Source organism: Cavia porcellus, unplaced genomic scaffold, assembly GCF_034190915.1.
Source record: "Cavia porcellus strain 051 isolate PalLab524CR breed Dunkin Hartley unplaced genomic scaffold, mCavPor4.1 scaffold_32, whole genome shotgun sequence".
Taxonomy (NCBI): domain Eukaryota; kingdom Metazoa; phylum Chordata; class Mammalia; order Rodentia; family Caviidae; genus Cavia; species Cavia porcellus.
Window position 1 is genome coordinate 20,106,021 of NW_026947515.1, and position 20,561 is coordinate 20,126,581.

At 54.1% G+C, this 20,561-nt stretch overlaps 1 protein-coding gene across 1 annotated transcript in view; it reads right to left on the reverse strand.

The window, feature by feature from the left end:
• The window catches only part of Myo15a (myosin XVA), a 60,918-nt gene that overhangs the window by 17,076 nt on the left and 23,281 nt on the right, over positions 1-20,561 (reverse strand). Inside the window, exons 12-50 of the mRNA XM_063242160.1 lie at positions 20,143-20,256; positions 19,534-19,592; positions 19,323-19,446; positions 18,312-18,407; positions 17,743-17,874; positions 17,138-17,263; positions 16,426-16,503; positions 15,609-15,757; positions 15,454-15,499; positions 15,150-15,274; positions 14,546-14,663; positions 13,885-14,060; positions 13,496-13,580; positions 12,739-12,792; positions 12,563-12,644; positions 12,359-12,489; positions 11,744-11,839; positions 10,792-11,027; positions 9,286-9,467; positions 8,936-9,008; positions 8,556-8,747; positions 7,914-8,074; positions 7,706-7,800; positions 7,029-7,143; positions 6,796-6,863; positions 6,646-6,723; positions 6,288-6,468; positions 6,060-6,192; positions 5,565-5,670; positions 5,354-5,426; positions 4,139-4,260; positions 3,871-3,930; positions 3,243-3,318; positions 2,785-2,900; positions 2,577-2,695; positions 1,785-1,926; positions 1,342-1,453; positions 1,177-1,251; positions 475-653 (exon numbers count right to left, since the gene is read on the reverse strand). Of these exons, the coding sequence (XP_063098230.1) occupies positions 475-653; positions 1,177-1,251; positions 1,342-1,453; positions 1,785-1,926; positions 2,577-2,695; positions 2,785-2,900; positions 3,243-3,318; positions 3,871-3,930; positions 4,139-4,260; positions 5,354-5,426; positions 5,565-5,670; positions 6,060-6,192; positions 6,288-6,468; positions 6,646-6,723; positions 6,796-6,863; positions 7,029-7,143; positions 7,706-7,800; positions 7,914-8,074; positions 8,556-8,747; positions 8,936-9,008; positions 9,286-9,467; positions 10,792-11,027; positions 11,744-11,839; positions 12,359-12,489; positions 12,563-12,644; positions 12,739-12,792; positions 13,496-13,580; positions 13,885-14,060; positions 14,546-14,663; positions 15,150-15,274; positions 15,454-15,499; positions 15,609-15,757; positions 16,426-16,503; positions 17,138-17,263; positions 17,743-17,874; positions 18,312-18,407; positions 19,323-19,446; positions 19,534-19,592; positions 20,143-20,256 (4,485 nt within the window). The remainder of the gene's footprint in view (positions 1-474; positions 654-1,176; positions 1,252-1,341; positions 1,454-1,784; positions 1,927-2,576; positions 2,696-2,784; positions 2,901-3,242; positions 3,319-3,870; positions 3,931-4,138; positions 4,261-5,353; positions 5,427-5,564; positions 5,671-6,059; positions 6,193-6,287; positions 6,469-6,645; positions 6,724-6,795; positions 6,864-7,028; positions 7,144-7,705; positions 7,801-7,913; positions 8,075-8,555; positions 8,748-8,935; positions 9,009-9,285; positions 9,468-10,791; positions 11,028-11,743; positions 11,840-12,358; positions 12,490-12,562; positions 12,645-12,738; positions 12,793-13,495; positions 13,581-13,884; positions 14,061-14,545; positions 14,664-15,149; positions 15,275-15,453; positions 15,500-15,608; positions 15,758-16,425; positions 16,504-17,137; positions 17,264-17,742; positions 17,875-18,311; positions 18,408-19,322; positions 19,447-19,533; positions 19,593-20,142; positions 20,257-20,561) is intronic.

Genomic DNA, 20,561 nt, shown 5'->3' on the forward strand with positions numbered 1-20,561 from the left:
TCTGAACCACCGGTGTCCACTTGGCCTCACCCTTTCAAGCCTGCACAACCACCAGTTCTGACTGACCTGTCTTCTGCCCCTATAAACCTTGTTTTCACCAGGCCAGCCCCTGCATGGGGTGGCTGTATTGTCAAGGTGATACCACCCTTTACTCCATTATTTGCATTGATTCCACCCCGGACAGCTCCACTGCCCAGGCCTGCCCTGCCCCACTCACCGGGCTCAGCCCCACTCAGGTTGATTTCACCCACTGACTGGCCGGGGCTGATGCTGGTCCTTCTCTCTGTTTACAACCAACTGACCCCACCTCAGTTGGACCCACTTCCAAACACCCCCGGTCATATCTCATGGGTCACAGCTTGCTGGCCCTATTCCAGGTCTGGTCATGTTTGGGGCTGACCTGACTGCTTTCTACCACTGCGGTCAGGCTACCCTTCCTTACGCCTTGTAGCCTAGTCCCACCACTGGTCTCACCTCTCTCCTGCGGCCCACCTCCTGTGCAGCAGCTGTAGAGGCCACTGCAGCAGCCACGGCTGCAGCACGGCCCCGGCCTGGCTCAGCTGGCAGCTGCAGGAAGTCAGGGGCAGCAGCAGGCTGCACTAGATCAGAAGGGAAGCGGCCCACGCGCCCATGGATCGTCCCGAATCGCCAGCCTAGCAGGTGGGAAAAAGGGTCGAGCTCAAATGGAAGGTCTTTTCTTGAGAAAAAGAGGGACAATCAGGTACTTCTGGGAGCTCTCCCTAGAGCTCTGTAACGAGGACATGCTATCAGCTGTGCCACCACCAAACTATATATCCAGCATTTATACAGTGAGCGTACAGATGAGGAAGCAGGCTCAGGTAAAGGAAGAGGTTGGGCCGCAGGACCATAGTGGGAGGTGGAGCAAATGGGCAAAGTAGCTCTGAGAACTCTCAGGACATGCAAAGACAACAAGGAAGCGTCTAAGCCGTAAACATGAAAACACTGAGGCCTACAGACACCCCTCAGCCACACTTGCAGGCAGAGGGCTGGCTGTATGGCTACCACTGGACACTACCATGCTCAGTATGGACCTTAAAAAACCTAGCCAGGGAGGACTGCTTTGGGGCACTTAGAAACCCTCTTCAGGCATCTGCAGTGGGAGTGCATGAAACTCTATTTAGAGTTCCAGGTTTGAGGCCACCTAGGGTTACCCACCAAAGTCAGGGCCTCTTTTCTGTAGCTCTTCCAGGTACACCACCTTCTTGCGGACCACACAGCCAGCACTGTACCCTGTGGGGCAGCTCATGTCAGCATCTGCCACGAAGGCCCTGCCTCCCCCATCCTCCCCTACACATCGCTGCCCCAGTCCATGGTGCTGACCCACTCGAGGTGGCTGCAGGGGCTGCAGGTGAATGATGTCACCCTTGTGGAAGGCCAGCAGTGCTGGATCCTCAGGCAGGAAATTTCTCACGGCGACCACATAGTCAGAGTCCTGGATCAGCCAGGGCCAGGGTGAGGAGATGTTGTCCTCTCATCCTCTTCTCAGAGGTTCATCTTTCCTGCCTGGCTTTTCCCACTCTCCCCATCACATCAGAGGAGGGAGCACTTCCTCAGTAAGAATAGGAAGAGCATCCCAGGTAGAAGGCACAGCCTGTGCAAAGGCCCGAGGCACACAGAAGCCTAGGGACACAAGCCCTGGCGTTTATACAAACAGGCATTCACGCTTCTTAACAGGTGTGGCTGGGATTGATCCAGGGCAAAAGAGCCTTGTTTTGGGCCCTTCCACACTGGGCAGTGAGGTGCATCTGAGGGAGGATCCTGACCTTCTTCAGCTCCAGAATGAAATCATCCACTAGGGTCTTGACCTGGTGAGCTCGTGCCGAGAAGAGGATGACCTTCTCATTGGCCAGGTTGAACTCTAGCATGTTCTGCGAGGGCATGGTCACAAATAGGATGTCTGCAAAGCTGGAAGATGGCAAGATGGCAAGAAGGTGGGATCCCGCGGCCAGAGAATGCTCGCACTGACCTTTCCTGTTCATTCTGTTTCTGTCTTGTCCCACCCCCGAAGCCCAGCCCCATACTAGTTCCCAAGGTATCCAGGGACCACTTTCCTCCCTTCTATGACTGTCTTCTGTCTTCCCATCACCCTTTGCCCACATGGATCTCTCTTCATCTTTTAAAGCAAGGAAGTTTCACGTAACTAGTTATCAAGGTTCTTCCTGATCTCATGTCAGAAAGGACAAAAAAGACTTCCCACAGAGAAGGGAGTCTGAGCAGCCACTAAGGTCTCACCGCCAGGGCACTGCTTTCCTTCCCAGCTGCCTCATGACCGGCTTGTTTATAGCCCAGTTGCCCCCTGCACAGTGAGCTTTGCAGGTCTGGTATGTGCTCTGAATGGCAGGACAGCGTAATGGGTTCCTAGCTCAACTACTTTCTTCCTGTGTGACTTGACATAAACAACTTCTTTCTGAGTGTCACTTTTCGAAATTCTAAAATGGGCATATTAGGAGATTGGTACATCACAGGTAGGCAGCTTTGGATCAAATGAGGCAATGCTGATGTCAGTTTGTGCCCTAGTCTCCTGCCAGCCCGACTCCCACTTGTCTGCCCATCACCTGTATGCATGCAGGACATGCAGCTGTCCGCTGGCCTCCTGGCTGCTCTTGACCATCCGCAAGAGTTTAATGCCTGTGTGGGACACAGCGAGGATCTGCACACCAGTTCCCACACTGCCCTGGGGTGGGGATGAAGGTCACATGAAGGTCTCTGAGTCTGGGTCCTGAATGCCCTGGGGAGCTGGGAGGGGCAGGCAGGAGTTCCCACCGTAGCAGGGAAGAGGCGAGAGAAGTAGACCTCCCAGCTGTCTCGGGCGGTATCCACCACAGCACGCTTCACACTCTCCGTTACCAGAGGCTGCTGTGTGTCCAGCTGGTTCTGGGCTAAGAGGGGTCACCGGCTCAGGACTCCCTTTCCCTCCGCTGCCAGCCTGCATCTCAGGGGGCTCAGTGAGAGAGACTGACACCCAACAGGAAAGTATCTGACCAGTATCCATACGGGGATACAGAAAGCCAGAAATGAATGGGATAGCTGGGACCACACTGCATGTCAGGAAGTGCTGACTTCAACCATGTAGCCTGGCTACGTGAGAGCTGCAGGCAAGCAAGGAGGGGCACACCTGGGAGGTAGGTGGGCTGGGCCAGTCTGCACCAGGCTCCTGGGAGAGGGCTGGCCAGGGCTCTGGGTAGCAACCCCACTAACATCCCTTTCCACCCTCACCATACCAAAGAGGGCCTTCATCCTGAGCCTCTCATCCTGGGAGATGCGCAGGCAGGCTTCTGAGAGTGTGTCGTGCACAATCTGTAGGAACACGCTGTGATTTGAGAAATCCCTAGCCGGAAACTAGGCTGTACTATTCTAAGGTGCATAGGAATTGGGCATCCCATTTTGCAGCAGTGACATCATGTGTAAACTGGATCCTCTGTGTAAATTAGATTCCACTTACAGAGGTACTCTCTCTTCTTACCTTTGCAATTTTTTGTGCCCTTCCCAGGCCTCAGTTTTCTTAGGTGTCCAGTGGAGTTTGAATTTGACCTCTGAGCCCTGCCTAATTCAAGTAATTTCCTTTTTTTTTTTTCCCTTGTACTGGGAATCAAACTTAGGACCTTGTACTTTCCAGGCAGGCACTCATGTCACTGAACTATGTCCCTGCCCCCATCTACTTCAGATAGACTGTGACCCTGGTTCAATTGAATTGTGGGCTCACTGATCATGTCCACAGGAGTGTGAGACTCGGCATAAGGTCTTCCCAAGCTCAAGGACCCCGCATACCAGAAGGTAAAGCAGAATTCAGAGCCAACGTTCCCATTGCCCTATGGGAACAGTAAAGCAAAAAGAGAAGGTAAGTTTTACCTGTCGGAACAGGAGGTCTAGCTGCACAGGGTGGTTGTAGTTGTCCTTGGGGTAAAACACCTGCAGGACAGGGCTTCGGTGGGTATCTTTCAACTGCCCCTTCAACTTGATCACACTATCCCACTCCTCATCGGTCCCTCCCGGGTTCTGGCTCTGCCCCTCGCTCCAGCACCACCCATCCCATTTTCCTGGGCCAGCACCCCAACTCCCCGCCATGCTTCATCTCTGAGGGGCCCTTCCCGGGCTCTGGTCTGGGTTTGCTAGGGACCTCTTTGCGCAGAAAGATCCGCCAGGGGGCGTTCTGGTAGCCGTAGAAGTTAGGGTTGATGAGGCGATGCAGTCGGGTCTGCACGGGCTCCTCAGCGGGTTCCAGCGACCTTGAAGGCAGTGCTGGAGGCAGCAGCGGGGAAGTGAGGGGAGAGGAGGCAGGAAGGGGTAGGGCGGGTCGGGGAGGGAACCCGGGAGCAACCATGAATCCCCAGACATCCGCTCTGGTGCACGCACTCATATAACTCAGGCCTTCGTTCTACAAGTACTGCATAGGGAGCTCCTAGAAGCCTAGTAGAGAATGTCTTGGTCAACATGATAGACAGGGGTCCGGCTCTGGACTTTAGTGTCTCACGGCAGGTACAGATGGAAACAAGACTTAGTGATACAAGCTGGTGCAGAAGTACTCTAGGGTTAAGGCAGGAAAGGGTCGGCAGGAGAGCTGGTTTGGAAGGATCCTTTAGAGCAGATGGTATCAGCAAATCTCTCTGAAAAGATGATATTTGAACTGAGGCCTCAATAATGAGAAAGGGCCAGGCACTCAGAGATGGTGGGGAAGAGCATGTAGGCAGAAGGAAGGGCAAGTGCAAAGGCCCTGAGGCAGGAGAAGGATGTGCCCAAAGAATGATGAGAGGAGATAAAGATGCTGAGATGCATAGAAAGATCATGCAGGGGGCTGGGGATTTAGCTCAGCGGCATAAGCACCTGCCTTGCAAGCAGGCGGCTGTGAGTTCAATCCCCGGTACCGATAAAAATGAAAAAGACAAAAAAAAAAAGATCATGCAAGAGAATTTCAAAGACCACAGTGAGGAATTTGGAGTTCACTGTAGGAGCCAGTGGAGGGTCTTTGCCAGATGCATGTGAATGAACTTTTATATTTTAAAATCACTGTGGCTGCTGTGAGATAGAGGTTGCAGAGGTTAGGAGTCCAATTGTAATGGTGAAATCACTTAACCTCTCTGTGCCCCCACTATGTAACCTGTAGGAACAACTGGTGCTGCCTAAATGGGTCTTAGGAGGACTAAGGGAGGCTAGGGTGGACCTGGCCTGAAGTCAGTGCAGTTTCACTGTGGGTATAACCGTATCAGTGTTCACATGATATATACACGTGGGCTGAGGAACACAGACACACACGCCACTGACACTCAAGTTCACCTGCGCTCAGACTTACTCAGACACTGGGATACCTGCCTGCTCACCCCCCCTCCCCTCTCACCTGGAGTTGGCCCCATGGACATCTTTGGTACGCTGGTCACTGGCTTCACCAGGGCCACCGCCTCTCTGGACACCTGTCTCACCCCAAAGAGAGTGCTCAGGGGGTGACGGGTAGGCCCCACGGAAGGCAGCTGCAGGCCATGGCTGGCAGACGAAGCTGGTTTCTGAGACTCCTCAGAATCCCCTCCTTGTCTGTTCCACCCTGCCCTCACCTGAGTGCCTGGTGCTGCTGCCAGGTGAGCCATCTGCTCCTTCAGGAGCATCAGGGCCTCCTCATGAGGGTCAGGTCGCTTCATGAACACTTTCCCACCATCTTTCCTAGTAATGGAACCACGGTGAATTGGACAGAATCCTACCCCTACACATTTGCTACAACAAGGCAATTTGCACCATCACCCCCATCATTTTAAATGAGAATCCAGAGAGGGACAGAAGCTGGTCTGAAGTCACACTGCACAAGGGAGAAAACAGTAGTCTGCTCTGCTGGGGTCACTGGCATAAACAAACTCTTCTCCTTCGAGGGAGATCCTCAGGTGCAGTGAAAGACCACAGGCCAGGGGCTGGGGATTTAGCTCAGCGGCATAAGTGCCTGCCTTTCAAGCAGGCAGTCGTGAGTTTGATCCCTGGGACCGATAAAAAGGAAAAAAAGACAAAAAAAAAAAAAAAAAGACCCCAGGCCAGTGACTCGAAGGGCAGGTGCTGCTGACCTAAGGGCCTCAGGGCGGGTCCCCCGGACTGGCTGATGGTACTGCCTGATGATGTCTCTGATCTGCTGTGTGGGCTGTGGGAAGTGTTCTGAGTTGAGTGTGGAGTATCGGACCAGCTCTGGGAAGGCTGATGCTGTGGGTGAGAGGTGGGAGGAGAAAGTGAGGCCACAAGGACATAGCCACACCCATCTATCCTGGGAAGCCCCTCAGACTGTGGTGGACACTCACTGCTTTCTGGTGAAGCTCGGTCCTGAGCTAGAATAGGAGCAGCCACAGGCTTGGTGGGGGGTCTTGGGGCCTTGGCCAGAAAGACTGGAGTCACAGGTGTTGGAGAGGACCTCAGGAGCACAGGTTTGGCAGGGGGACCAGAGCCTACACACTTCGGCCACGCCTCTGGTGCTATGGGTTTCTGCAGAGAGCAGGGCATGAGGGGGACTGCTGGGACACACCAGCTGCTCTCAGGGACCTTGTCCACCCAAGATGGACTGTGGGGCTCCATAGTTCAGAGAGGCACAATGATTTGGAGCAGCACAATGCTCCTGTTCACAGCTCTGAGGGCCTCTCACCTTGGGCATACCAGGCTCACCTCTGGGGGCAAGGGTCTCAGGGAAGGGCTCAGGGGCTGCTGCTGGAGTGCCATGGCTTGCAGGGTCATCTCCCGGGCCTGGGGAGAGGTGGTGGGGTTCACTAGGCATCCACCACCCACTCCCACCCCCACAGTCCCTGCGTGACTCACAAGGAGCACAGCCTGTTTGTGGATGAAGGCTTGCTGCAGAGCCAGCGTGGAGGTGTCCAGGCCAGGGACTGGGGAACCAGGCAGAAGGCACAATGAGCCAGGAAATAGAACTGCAAGCCCCTGTTCTTCACCAGCTACCATGCCTGTGTCTGCCTTTATTCAGCCCACGTAGGTGCCTGAGGGTCAGTGGGTCCCCCCTACCCTCCCTGGAGCCACCCTGGGGAGGCACTGACTTAGCTTTGGCTTTGGTTCTGGGACTGTCTTGAGGGGGTCTTCAGGACTGCCACATTCGCCAGGCTGGCCGCCTCCTTTCATGCGGTAGGCAATGGCTGTAGGCTTCTCCAGGTCCTGGGGGCAGCAGGTAGCTCGAGTGACCGCCTCAGTTTGCACTCCTGAGGCTCCATAGCAACAGGTACCTGACACCTGGCCAGTTCCTCCACTCTGAGGGGAGCTCCTGCTGGCTAAGTATCTGCTCTATGCAGTGTTTACCCACAAGGCACCCCAGTTGGTCCTCCCCACAATCCAGCAGATCTCTTCCTTTACAGAGGGGTAGACTGAGGCTCAAAGAAGAGTTGTGCCCTGCTGAAGGCTATATATCATGCCAGAGATCATTGAGGAAATGGGAGTTTCAGGGGCCCCAGAGACCAAGGTCACCCACTCCCATGGAGACTTGGCTGCCTCAGAGGTGGGGAAGGGGTCCTACACTTCTTTTTGGGGGTCCTCCTGGGGTCAGCCAGGAGCATTTCTAGCTGCAAGGAGACCGTCATCCTCTTCCCTTTCCCCAGCAGAGACTCAGACAGGACACACCATCCCACGGCCCTGGCTGTCTGAAGCTTCATGTCACCATGAGTATGCGTAAATCGGAGGGTACACTGAGCTGCTGTCACTCAGTGCCCCGCCCTGTTCCTACCACATCCCCGTAGGATAACACGGGGTTGAAGAGGCTGTCCAGGTAGCAGTCCAACCCCCTGGGGGGCACAGTGGGCTCTCCAAGGTCATCTGAATCTGGGTGCAGGGTGCACAAAAGACATCACATTCATTTCTCCTGCCAGTGTCCACTCCCCTATTGTCCCCTCTACGCTCCATCCCCACCAGAGACAGTGGCCACTGGTGCTGACCTTGATGGGTTGCCGTCCCTCTCTGGGCCTCAGGCTCCCTGTTTGTACTGTCCTCACTGTGGCTGCAGTAACCCTCTGAGTCTGGCACTTTAGATGCGTGGCCCTGAGGCTGGGGCCTAACAGGTGTGTCTTCATCTGAGTCCCAGCTGTTCCCAAACAGCCTGTGGGGAAGGGGAACACAGAGCAGCTGGCCCACAGCGACCCACCGTCCCCAGAACCTCCAAATATCCTCAGGACTGCTGGGTGCCAGGTACTTAGGAAGACTGCAGGAGGCCAGAAGTTCCAGGCCAGCCTGGAAAATATAGCAATACCCATCTCAAAACAAACAAAAACAGAGGCCAGGGATATAGCTCAGGGGCACAAGTGTCTGCCTAGAAATCACAAGGTCCTGTTGGATTACTGGTATAAAAAAAATCAAAACAAACTAAAACAAGAAAAGAAGAAGAGGAGGAGGAGAAAGAGGAAGAGAGGGAGAGGGAGAGGGAGAAGAGGAGGAGGAGGAAAAGGAAGAGGAAGAGGAAGAGGAAGAAGAAAGAGAAGAAGGAGGAGAAGAAGACCCTTAGATCCAGCCTCTCCCAGCAGGGAGGTAAAGCCTTCTGCCTGGGAGAGGCTGGACCTGCGAGGGTACCGTTAGCTACCTACACTCTGGGGCCACCCCTGCTGGCCACAGGCCCTTCTGCACCCACGATGAAGTAGGACTTCTGTCGTGGAAAGTCCTTGGGGAGCTCCAGGTCTGACACCAGGTCCAGCACGTAGTCATGGCCAGCCAGCTCCGCCCACTGGACACCATTCTTCATGGCTACTGTCCAGCCCCGCCAACCATCAGTCAGCCCCCTGGTGACAGGGTAGGGGGATGAAACAGAGATGAAACCATCAAGCAATTCGTTGGGAGACCTTGGAGTGTGAGTCAGATGCTGGCCATGAGGAGGCTGGAACCCCCTGAGGAATCCAGCCTCCTCCCCTCCCCTCCCTGCTTCCCAGGGGCACAATGGTGTGCTGGGCAGGGCATTCTAGGAGCCAACCTGTGCCTCAAGATGTCTCCAGCCATCTCTTCTCCAGTGCTCCAGGAGTGCACTGGGCAGGAGAACTGGTCACCTGGGATAGCACAGGGATGGGGGTCAGTCTAGGCACTTGTAGTCTAGCCTTGATGGCCTCCCTGCCAACCGCTTATTCTGGGCTTCCAGACTCTGATCATGGGGCCTATGTTTGCATCACTGCCAGGGCCCCCCGCCCCCTGAGTGCAGCTCCAGCCCTACACCTGACTTTCTTGCAGAGTCACATCTGAGTGGGCCCTTTCCAGCCCCTTCCCAGCTCCAGAACATTCTCAGCTACTGCTGCCTCCAGTCCATAAGGCAGAGACAGGGCAGCTCACCATTGAAGCAGTTCACATCCAGTGCCATGCTGGCCTTCTCATGGATGGTGATCCACTCAAGCTGGGTCAGGGGGAAGGTGCGGGCCACCCCTGAGCCTTGCTGTTGGGTCTGGCCCATGGCCTGCATGAGACGGTGCTGACACACAGCCTGGAAGCCATTCCGCCCATAATCAGACACAAACCTGATGGGTAGGAGTTGGAGCCTGAGTATCCCAGGTAGCCCAGGTAGCCCACAGCTCGAAGGTGAGCCTGGGTTAGTTTGGGAGGGTCCTTGGTTATAGCCTAGAACTCTGGGATAGAGTGAAGGGATGAAAATCCCTGGATACCCCAGAGTTCATAGCTAAACTGAAAGAGGTTTAATCTAGCCCAGAAATACATCTCAGGGCGGCATAGAGATCCAGGGATAGGCCAAGGGGTTATGACTTGTTAGAACATTGTCAGAGTAGGGGTCTACAGCTGAGAGTGGGCAAAAACTGGACTCTAAAGGACTCTGCCCCCATTCTTTCACCAGGTAGCATATGGTGGTCATATGTCCTCTCTGGGCCTCACCACCATGCTCTCATTTATGTAAGAGATGGCCTGATGGTTCAGCTCAGCTTGGAACCCATGTGCTCACTCTCTATCAGGCTGTGCTTGGCCTTCTCTGCCCCTGCCTCTGCCAGGAGCAGCTGTAGGGCAGGCCTGGAGCAGCTAGGGAGGGAATCCAGGGCCAAGCCCATCAGAAGGTAGGCAGTGACCCTACACTGCTGCTGTAGTTACCACAGTCATGAGCTTGGTCAAGCAATGACCATCTACTGTGCATTGGCCTGAGTGAAGCTCTGAACACAGCTACCCTGCTAGTGGGATCCTGTTACTATCCACAATTTGCAGGAGAAGCAAGTTCAGAGAAGGGCAGTGACTGGCCCTGGGCCACTCAGCTGGTAAGTTTCAGAGCTGGAATCTACACCTAGGCTGGCCTGAACGCTTTCCTTGGGGTCATACTTCTCACCCAGTAGCAGGGTAACATCATCACAGCATCCTCATCATAGCTATGCCCACGTGGTACTTACCACATGCCCTGTCTCTGCTTTGGGCACTGCATGTATGTTCATTCATTTCATTCTCACAATAGCCTATGAAGTAGGTACCATCATTACCCTCATTTTACATGGGAAGAAATTGAGACTCAGAGAGGTTAAGTAACTTGCCTAGGATCACAGAGCCCTTCCAAGGATAAGCTGGGATTTGAACCCAGAATGTTAAAGCCCAATGTCTATGCTCCTTGCCCCCACGACTTGGTAGGTCACCACCTTTCCCAATCCCCATGTCTGGTCTTGTCCTCTCTAGGTTTTGGAAGCCCTTCATCCTGTCTGCCCTGACTCCTTCCCTCTACAATGAAGCCTGCGGCTCTTGCTCTGGGCCCAGTGGAGACCAAGTGCCATTTTTGGTTCATGTCTGCCCTGTGCCTTCTCCCAGAGACTTTGCACCTCAAATCCATCCTCACCTGGCCCCACCAGGCCAACTCACTTGAGGAGAAACTTGTCAAGGCGTGAAGACGGAGCAAAGCAGCTGAGGCAGGCGGCCAGGAGCAGCCAGCCACGTACAGCATTGTGAGCATTGTGATTGTGCCACACCTGGTTGGCCAGCTGGGCTAGGATCTCGTCCCGTAGCTCAGGCACCACTAGTCCCTTCTGCACGATATAGTTCCCAAAGATGTTCTCCTGGGCACCATGCAGGTGGGGGTCACCCATGAAACGCAGGATCTAGGTCACAAACAAGACTCCTGTGGGCCTCTCAGAGAGCTGTTCCTGCCAGATCCCCATCCTTCAACAGGCATCCCTGTCCTGCTTCTCCTATGGGCCACCCCACCCATATGAGTCCCTCATAACATGGCTGTCATATTCTATGCCAAATGACTAAACAGTTCACGCCAGCTATGGGGAAAGTTAAGATGCTCTCAACTGACCACACTAATTTCCTCTTTTCTCTGTGCCTGCCTCACTCTCCCTGCAGGCAAATTCCCCTTTAGCTCAAATGCCTTCCTCCAGGAATCCTTCTATGGCACTGTCCAAGGCTGAGTTAGGGACCCCAACTTCACTCCCCACCTCTGTGCCTCCCACTGCACAGGCTGGTGGTTACTGGTTAGTCTCAGGGGATGCCCTTCCCCAGACTGAAATGTCCTTGAGAAGAGGACACATTTATGTTGCTGGAAGGCTCCGGAAAGACTCAACCCGAGGCATCTGTTTTTCTAGGAAGATGACTGGGAGAAGGAAGACCATTAAAAGTGAAGACAGATCCTTTTACAGACATAAAAGTCTCTTCTCCAAAGAGAAGTGGGGACCAGGGATATAGCTCAGCAGCACAGCACCTGCCTAGCAAGCATGAGGTAGGGACTGCAATCCCCAGGGAAGCTCATGAATTGGGTTCATGGAGGGCCTAAGAGGACAGCGCCTGGGGCCTCACGGCCAGGAGCCCATACCAGCTTGAAGACATTCACAGCCTCTGCATGGTGTTCAGCTGGCAGCCGCATGAGGGGTGTCTTCAAGGGCGCTGTCAGCATCCCGAAAGCAGGCTCCTGAGGGCAAAAAACAGGGACGTAAGGAGGTAGTACAGGGACTGACAAGCACTGTGCCAGGGTGCATCTGTCCAGAAGGCAGGCTCCTGTCTGCAGTGTGTGGATGGGGTCACAGGGTGGACAAGAGCAGGCAGCGGCCTCAGTGAGTTGTGATAGAGGCAGAAGGATCCACCACCTGGGAGCTTGAGGGCAGGAAATGAGAGCAGGACAGGTTCCACAGCTCTCCAAGTCCTTCCATTTCTGCAGGCCAGCCTGAGGGGTAAGGCACTACCTGAGTCCCAAGGCCTTCCTACACTCAGGCCCCGGCATCCCAGATGCCAATGATCCATACTCTGCACCATGGAAACACACCCCCAGGGGAGGGCCATATCCTATCTTTTTTCTTCTAATTTTTGTACTCCTGAGCATGAAACTCAAGGACTCTATCCCTGAGCCATACTCCCAGCTCAAGAATGATGTCAGTTCTGACTGTGGTCTGTGCCCACTGGCCAGGGCACCTTGGCCAATACCAGACCTTACCTTGAAGTAGCACCGGACAAACTTGGCCATGGGGTAGTTGTTGATATCTAGGGGCAGTGTGACTCGGGGTTCAGTCTGGAGCCGGGGTGTCCGCATAGGGGCCACTTGAGGGACCTTGGGCAGCCTGAGGCCTATAGAGAGTGAGGCATGAGGTAACTTCACCCTCACCCGCATTCCCTTCCCTATTGTCCAGAGCTAACATACCTGCCACTGCTTGCAAGAGCACAGCCAGCTCGGCTGGGACCTCCAGGTGTCCCACGGCCACCACTTCCCGCTTGCTCAGCTCCTGGGGAACAGCAGATAATGAGGGAATAGCCTGCTACACTCCCACCTGGCAGTCTCCCTCCCTGTCCCCTGCTGCCACCCAGAGCTGCACCCACCTCCTGCTCCCGCAGCCGCACCTCCTCCACCCGGCGCCTGCGTTCTGCCCTCAGCTGCAGGAGAGCAGATGGTCAGGGCAGGATGGCAGGCAGAGACGCTGGCGGCCCAGGCAGGGCAGGCCAGGCTCACAGAGTGGCTGGCATAGGAGGGGCAACTTTGTGCAGCTGCAGCCTGAAGGCCACTCCTCCTTTCAGAGAGGAGCAGAGCTGGCCGAGGTGGCCAGAGAAGCAGGAAGGGGAAATGAGAAAGAGAGAGAGAGGAGCAGACAACGAGCAAGACTTTGGGAAAAGACACACGGGAGGACTCTGGGAGCTCTAAGCAGCGAGCATCATGCAAACAATGTCCCTTTCCATCATGTGACAAAACCTTGAGTAAAAGCTATGTAGTCCCTCCATGACTTGGGAATGGCATTTGTCTTCCTGGCAGTTCGTTAATGTGACAATGGGCTGGGTCTAATCCCAAGGTCAGAGCCAGACCATAGCCAGGGATGCTCAGGTGACCAAGCTGTGACTGTGTCCAATTCCCACAGACCCCCAACCCCAGTTCCAGGCCAGTCTTCCCCATACCACATCCCAACTGACTCTCTGCACCAACCTCAAGGGGAAGATGGGAAGTTGAGGCCACAGAGGGACCAAGACTACACTGCTTTACGTGGCAGAGTGGGGACTGGAGCCCAAGATTATCTGAAGTCAAAAGTCTTTTCCATTGGGAGCGAGTACCTCCCCTACCATAGACCCCTGCACTCAGGCCCTGTACCTTGAGGTAGCGCCGGTGGTCCATGTACATGTGTACCAGGGCTCGGAACTTAATCAGGCTCCTTCTCATCTGCTGGTAGCGTTGCCTGGGGACCGGGGAGTTTAACCAAAGGTGACAGGGTGCCCAAGGGGCAGTGGTGCCTCTGCCAATTGTGTCTGGGAGCCAGTGCCCACATCTCACTCTGGGACCCTTGCTGAATGGACTCCCACTGAGTTAAGAGGGCCTGGCAGTGGGTAAAAGGACACCCAAAAGCAGAAACATTGAGAATCGAATCATTCTTCCTGCAGAGGGTCCTCTTTCCACAAGAAGCTCACTGCTTGAGTTTCAGCATGGCCTCTCCCAAGCCTGAGCACAGGGTCCCAGGGAGTCCTGCTTTCTTTGAGCCCCACCTGGCAAGGTAGCCACGCGCTCGGCTCTGCAGCAGGATGATCTTACGGCGCAGAGAGCGAAAACGCCGCTGGATGAAGAAGCCACGGAGGTGGCGCTGCAATGTGAGGGCTGCCAGGTTCAGGACGTGCTCCCGCATGCTTTCCAACAGCTGGTGCAGATGTTCCTTAAGGAACAGCTGGGGACAGAAAGCAGGTACGAGGTGGGTAAGAGCCAGGAGGCTGAACCTCCCACTCAGAGGTTCATGGAGACAGGGCAGGGTAGCTGCCAGGAGCTGGACTGCAGGGAGGGCTGAGTTCAGGGAGGTGAAAGAAAGGAGGCTGGTGCCCAGGGAGGGAAAGGATTCCACGTGGCCAGCCCAGTGGGATGGTTTCCAGGACACAAATCTTATTTTAACTTTGATGATACAGAGAACACTGAGCTAAACATCCTCAGCCCGTTTTAAAAATTTGATTTTGAGAGAAGGTCTTGTTAAGTGTCCAAGCTGGGCTGGAACCTGTGATCCTTCTGCCTTGGCCTCCTGAATAGCTGGGATGGTACATGTGCCACCACTCCTGGCTGGGACAGAAATCCTTAGGGGGGACCCTTCTGACTCCCAAGCCTATATAGTTCAGGGCCTGTACACTTGGGGTCTCCAGGGACTGAACATGGGACTGAACTCACCTTACTAACCCCAACTCGGTACATGTTTGGCATGACTGTACACAGGCGGCTCAGCACTGACACACACATGTCCCCGTTAGCTGGTAGGTTGTGCTTGAGGGCCACCAGGCAGCGATACCTGTGGGGGTCCAAACTCAGCCCAAAGTTCTATCTATGCCAGGAGCCTAACAGGCCACAGGGTTACCACCCCAGCCCTGTGTCCCAGAATCTGGATCCCAGTGCTGGCCTTATTGATAGTGTCAACTAATCAGAGAATGTCCTCAAGAATACTGGATATCATAAAATTTTAATAGGCAATTTCAGTAGAATAAGACATTTTACTGCCATCTGCTGGACAGTTGTCATAATAACTATTAAAATCACCCTTCTATGGCATCAACATTAGATACTCCAATACTGAATTTTTTTCAGTAAAATAATATTTTTCAGTAAAATAATAAATATATCTAATATATCATGTAATAGCTAGAATGAGTCTTATAGAGTATACAACCTGCACAACTATGCATTTTTGAGTGCTATGTTGTCTGGGTTGTGAATGCCTAGGGTCATAGGGGCTTGGGTAGGGGTCCACGAAACTCAGGAGCTACCTTAACGGAAATACCTGTCAACAAACACCTGGAAAGGCAGCCGCACCGGGAAGCCCTCCTTACGGATCCGCACAGTCTCCAGAACCCCCGAATAGCGTAACTGGGTCATCACCACATCTGGCTCAAAGAGACCTGGCTCCTGGAGGGGTGCCCAGAGAGGGATTCTATGCGGTGGCCCACCCATGTGCAATGGCACTGTCAGTGGTGAAGTTTCCACAGGAGCCAGGCAAGTGGAGGTCTAAAGAGGCCAAGCCACCTGTTCAAGGTCACACAGCACAGGAGGATTTGGCTTTCCCAGAGGCCTCGGCTCTCACTTACCTTCTTGTGGTTGGGCTTCAGGCAACGCACGAACAAAGGGTTACACCTGGGCAAGGGCAGTAGGAGGGCAGTGTGAGATGTCAGAGAAGAAGGATGCTCACCTACCGAGGATCTTGGGTGCACTAAAGGTGAGGTTGGTGTTTTTCCCCCCCTACCTCTCCATCTTTTCCACCAGATCCAAGAGTGATTGTTGGAACTTGGCAGCCACTGTGTGTGCTTTGTAGAGTCGGGTCATGGAGCTGCTCTTGCCCAGTCGCTGAGGGGCAGCCTGTGGAGCATGGCTGGAGAAGAGGTGTGCCACCACCTGGGCAGGTGTGCCATGGCCAGGAGAGACAAGGTGACAATCAGGGGAAACGGAGAGGTAAGGGCCAAGAAAAAGAACAGAGGATTCAAAGGCCTGAACTGAAGGACTCTGAGAAACAATTAGGCTTCTGCCTTCTCTGCCATCCTGGCTTGCTTACTTTTCAAAAAAGGGGGCTTAGCACCCATCCCACAATGGGACTGGCTTTTTCTCTTTTACTCTGGGGAACACAGTCACCGACTGTACCTGCCCCTGGGGGTGGCCTATCATATACAGGGCTGTGAACTCTGCCTGATGACCTCAGGAGGAGTGTGGCCATTTGACCTGAAGAGGAAGTGGAGAACCGAAGGGAAATGATGCAATCTGACCTGCGCTCTGACAGAAGGCCATCTGCTGACCAGTAGAGGACTAATGGGGGGGCCTCACCCAGCCTTCAGGGAACACAATCAGGCCCCCAACATCTCCCTCTCTGCCTCATGGCAGCACTGGGGAGAGGGTTCAGACAAACAGTTCAGAACCCAGTGGGCAAGGAAGAGGTGAGCTGGGTTGGAGGAATGACATGACCAGGCAAGAACCAGTCAAATAGGGAGGGAAGGGGCGGGTTGAGGCTGATTGGATACAGGATGCAGGTTGGAAGCACTCTGGCTGCACTGGAAGCGGGCCTCGCTCACCCTCGTCCGACTCCGTATGAACAGGTCCAGGACATCCTGGCGCACCTGGTCGTGGTTCTTGTCCAAAAACTTGTGCACCTGGAAAATGGGGCCGGCAAGGGAATAGGGGGTAGACTATGCTAGCTCTGACACTGCCCTGTACCACACAGGTGCAGGGCAGAGGCATAACCCACCCCGGGATGTGCCAGAGACTGTTTCCTACTCCTTCTCCTGCTTCCTCCCTCCTGGTCAGAGACTCTTGTGCCCTTGGTAACCCTGGCCCTGCCTCCACCAGACCTCTGTCTCTGTCTATCACAGGACTGGACCCAACTCATTGCTGTGGCCTCCTGGTCCAGCCCCACCACAAGCCTCACTCCCAGGAAGGGGCATCAATCTTGGCTTCACAGGACCAGTCTCTGCCCTGTCCCCAGGTGCCAGACTGCCAGGGTTGGAATACATCCGATAATGGTGATATCATTACCAAAGTAGATACTTATGATAAGCTCTACCCTAGGCTTCTCATATGCACCTAGGAGATGGGCACTGTTATCCTCATTTTCTAGAAGATACAAACTGCAGCTCAGAGAGATTAAATGACTTTCCTAAAGTTGCACAGCTAGAAGCTGCAGTATGAGTTAAAATGAGGTGTGTGTGGCACCCACAGTGTGCTTTCCATTTCCAGCTTGCAGGGGAAATGCAGCCCCTACACTCTGGGGGCTGTTTTGCGTCTCACCTGATAGGTGACCTTGCCTGCGTAGTGTTTGATGGTGAACTCAGGTAGCGGCATTTTGGGCTTGGAGTACAGTGGGTTGGCGCCATGGTGGTAGTGGCACTTCTGCAGGAATGTGTGGTCTGTGGCCTGGGGATAGGTGGGGATTAGCGGGTGGGCACCTTTCTCCTGACCTACTAGCAAATTCTCCATCCCTGACTGCTCCCGAGGGCTGTGGAGAGGAACAACTCATAGCTTTCTATGGCTGCCCATAGCCCTGGGTGGAGAAGCAAGCACCTCAGTCAGATACTGGAGAACCTAAGTGGACCCCTGCAGACAAATGTAGCTGAATCAGCTCCCAACAGCCTGTGGCACTCCCACTCTGTCAGGATTTGAAGCTCCTCCAGGAAGTCCTCTTGGGTTTTTCAGGATGGTGCAACCCTTTCCCTGGATGTCCACGTGTCCCCCCCTCCCCCCCCCCCGTCTAGTATCAATCACCTATGTTGTGAATCGTAGGGTGGAGTCTCAATTCCCTACTTTCCATTCAGAGAGGGACCCAAGGTAGGATGAGGCCCAGGATTCTCAAAGACCTTAGGGACCCGAGCAGGTATACGAGTAGCACAACTCACCTGTGGGAAGCAGCACTGGTCATCGAGGATACGCAAGATGCCATAGGGTCTAAGAGAGATGAGATTGATGCAGGGCTGATTGTCAGCAAAGGAGATCTCCCGCCAGTCAATCTGCTCACGGATGTACTCCTCCTGCAGACATCAGGCAGTACAGGCTGAGTCTCTTGGGCTTGCCCAGACCCTATCCAACCCGCCTCTCAAGCTGACTAGAACATCTCTGCTTGCATATTTCCTCCCTCCAGGTCAGAGACTCTTGTTCCCTTGGTAACCCTGGCCCTGCCTCCACCAGACCTCTGTCTCTTGGAACTTGCTCCCAAACAGAGCAGTCTGAGCAAAAGGTCAAAAGGACCTCTTTCTAGAGGCCCTCTCTCTGCATTCAGCACCTAGCACATACACCTCCAGAACACAAGGCTTCTTCGCATGGGCTAGTCCCTGCCCAGAATGCCTTTCCCTGCACTTGTCTCCCAATGGCCTCCGAATTGCTCTTAGAAACCGGTATGTTCTTGTCTGTCTCCAAAGAGGTCCACCGGCCAGTAAGGATGGGAACAGGACGTTCACAAGCTGCACACCTGCTCCTCCTGGAAGATGATCTTGTTGAAAAGGTACTGGAGGTTCTCATTGGCATAGTTAATGCACAGCTGCTCAAAGCTGTTGAAGCTCAGGTCCTGCAGAGGGGGCAGTGTGTGGCAGGCAGGCTGGTACCCCTTGGTTAGCAGCTCATTTGTCCCACCTTGGGCCCTACCCACTCAGGCCCTCCTTGTCTTTCACAGAAGCAGCTTTATGAGCTGAAGCCTGATCACAGAACCTGCTCAGACCTGCTCTGGGCCCACTACCCCCAGGACACTACCTGGCAGTTCAGGTCCTGGCAGCACAAATAGAAGCTAAAGCTCAGGTCATGGATAGAGTCTTTTGCTTGGATTTGAATCCTGCCTCTGCCACTTTCTAGCTGAATGGCCTCAGTTTGCCCATTTGTAAAATGGCTTACCCATTTTTCCTGCCTTACAAGTCTGTTATGAGATGAACTGAATTAATATTAGCACCTGGCATGTAACAGGTGTTGTGTGAATGTTGTTACGGCTTCTATTACTGTGACCTTGCGTGTCTCACCATTTCCCCTCTGTGCACTCAACACAGCAGCACCCCGGAAAGACATCAGTCTTTGACACCAGGCCCTACCACATGCCCTGGCCTTTGTTGCTGCTGTTTCCTCCCACAGAATACCTTTACTGCTTTCAGGAATGTCTTCTCCTCAAGGAAGCCTCTCTGGCCCAATTCCTGCAGTGCTCACCTTGCACAGGGCCACTTGTCTCAAACCTCTGATCACATGGACCCTTCAGAATCTATCCCGACCCCAATTCAACCCCACTGAGAAGCTCCCCAAGAGTAAAAGCCTGGTCTGGGCCTTTCTGGGATCCCCAGTGCTGCCCAGCACAGGGCCAGGTACTGGGTTGAGAAGGCAGCAGAATAGATTGGGTAGGTGATGGTGGGAGGAGGCTGTCATCATCAGGGGTATGTGAGCAGGAAGGGCAGGCAGCAATCCTTCACCTATGTCTCCCCTGCCACCGTCCACACAGCCCCACCTCAAAGCCATAGATGTCCAGGATGGCAATGGACAGCGTGTCCTGCTGTGGGGATACCAGGGCATTGACTCTGGCAATCAGCCAGCCGAACAGCAGTGAGTACAAGACCTTGGCGATAGCATCCCTGGAGGGGAGAGGCAGTGCTGGGGCGTGTGGCACAGGATGGGGTATTGGGGTCTAGGGGCTCAGGCAGGGAGGGGCGTAGCCTCACCTGGCATCCACAGCACTTTCCACAGTCAGGGGCGTGAAGATCTTCTCTCTCATGGTCTCCTGGGGAGGAACATGGCTTTTGAGTGGCAGCAGGCTGGCCACTGCCTCCAGGAAGCCCCTAGAGGGCTGGAGGTCTGGAGGCACGGGATAGGGGGCTGGAGAGATGCCACGATTTTTCTCAAGCCCACATTTGGCCAAAGACAAGACAGGATCCCCTTTTTCCCTCTCTGCCTAGAGGTGTGGGGATGGGAGGGCACTGGTCTGATGGGGAAGGGAGACCTTAGCAGGGAATAAGGCCTATGGCTATGAAAATCAGGGGGAGGCTCCACTCCAGGGAGAGTCAGGGAAGGCTTCCAGGAGGAAGGGGTACCCATGTTGGGTCTAGAAGGATTAGGAGGCATGAAAAGAGGAAGAACATTCCAGGCACAGAGAGCTGGCTCCATAACGGCCTAGAGGTTAGGAGCTTAATGCCTTTGGAGCCTGAGGTTGCTCTGACCCACATGATAGGGACAGAGAGAGAAGCGAGGAGAGAGGAGCCCACAGAGGACAAGTAGGGCAAACTGTCCAGGCTCTGGTAAGACGCCCTGTCAGAATCTGCCTGCTAACTCACGGTCACTTTGAAGGTGATGGCCTTCTGCAGGCCCTCAGGAGAGATCTGCAGCAGCTCAGCCACGGCCTGGATCTCCCGGGCACTCACTACCGAGGCCACCTCCTGCGTATCCGTCTGTGCAAAACAGCAATTGTGCTGTGAACTAGACAAGCTGAGCTTAAAGTTCCCATGAAAAACTGAAATGAGCTAGAACTGCAAAGAAAATTCTGGAAAAGAAGCTGGGCATGGAAGCACCGTAATTCAGCATTTAAGAGGCCGAGGAAGTAGGATCTCGACCTCGAGGCCAGTCTGGACAATTCAGCAAGTTCATTTCCATCCTGGACTACAGAATGAAACCCTGTTTCAACATACAAAAAATGGAAAAACAAACAAACAAACAAACAAACAAACTCTGGAAAAGCTAGGCATAGTGGCACACG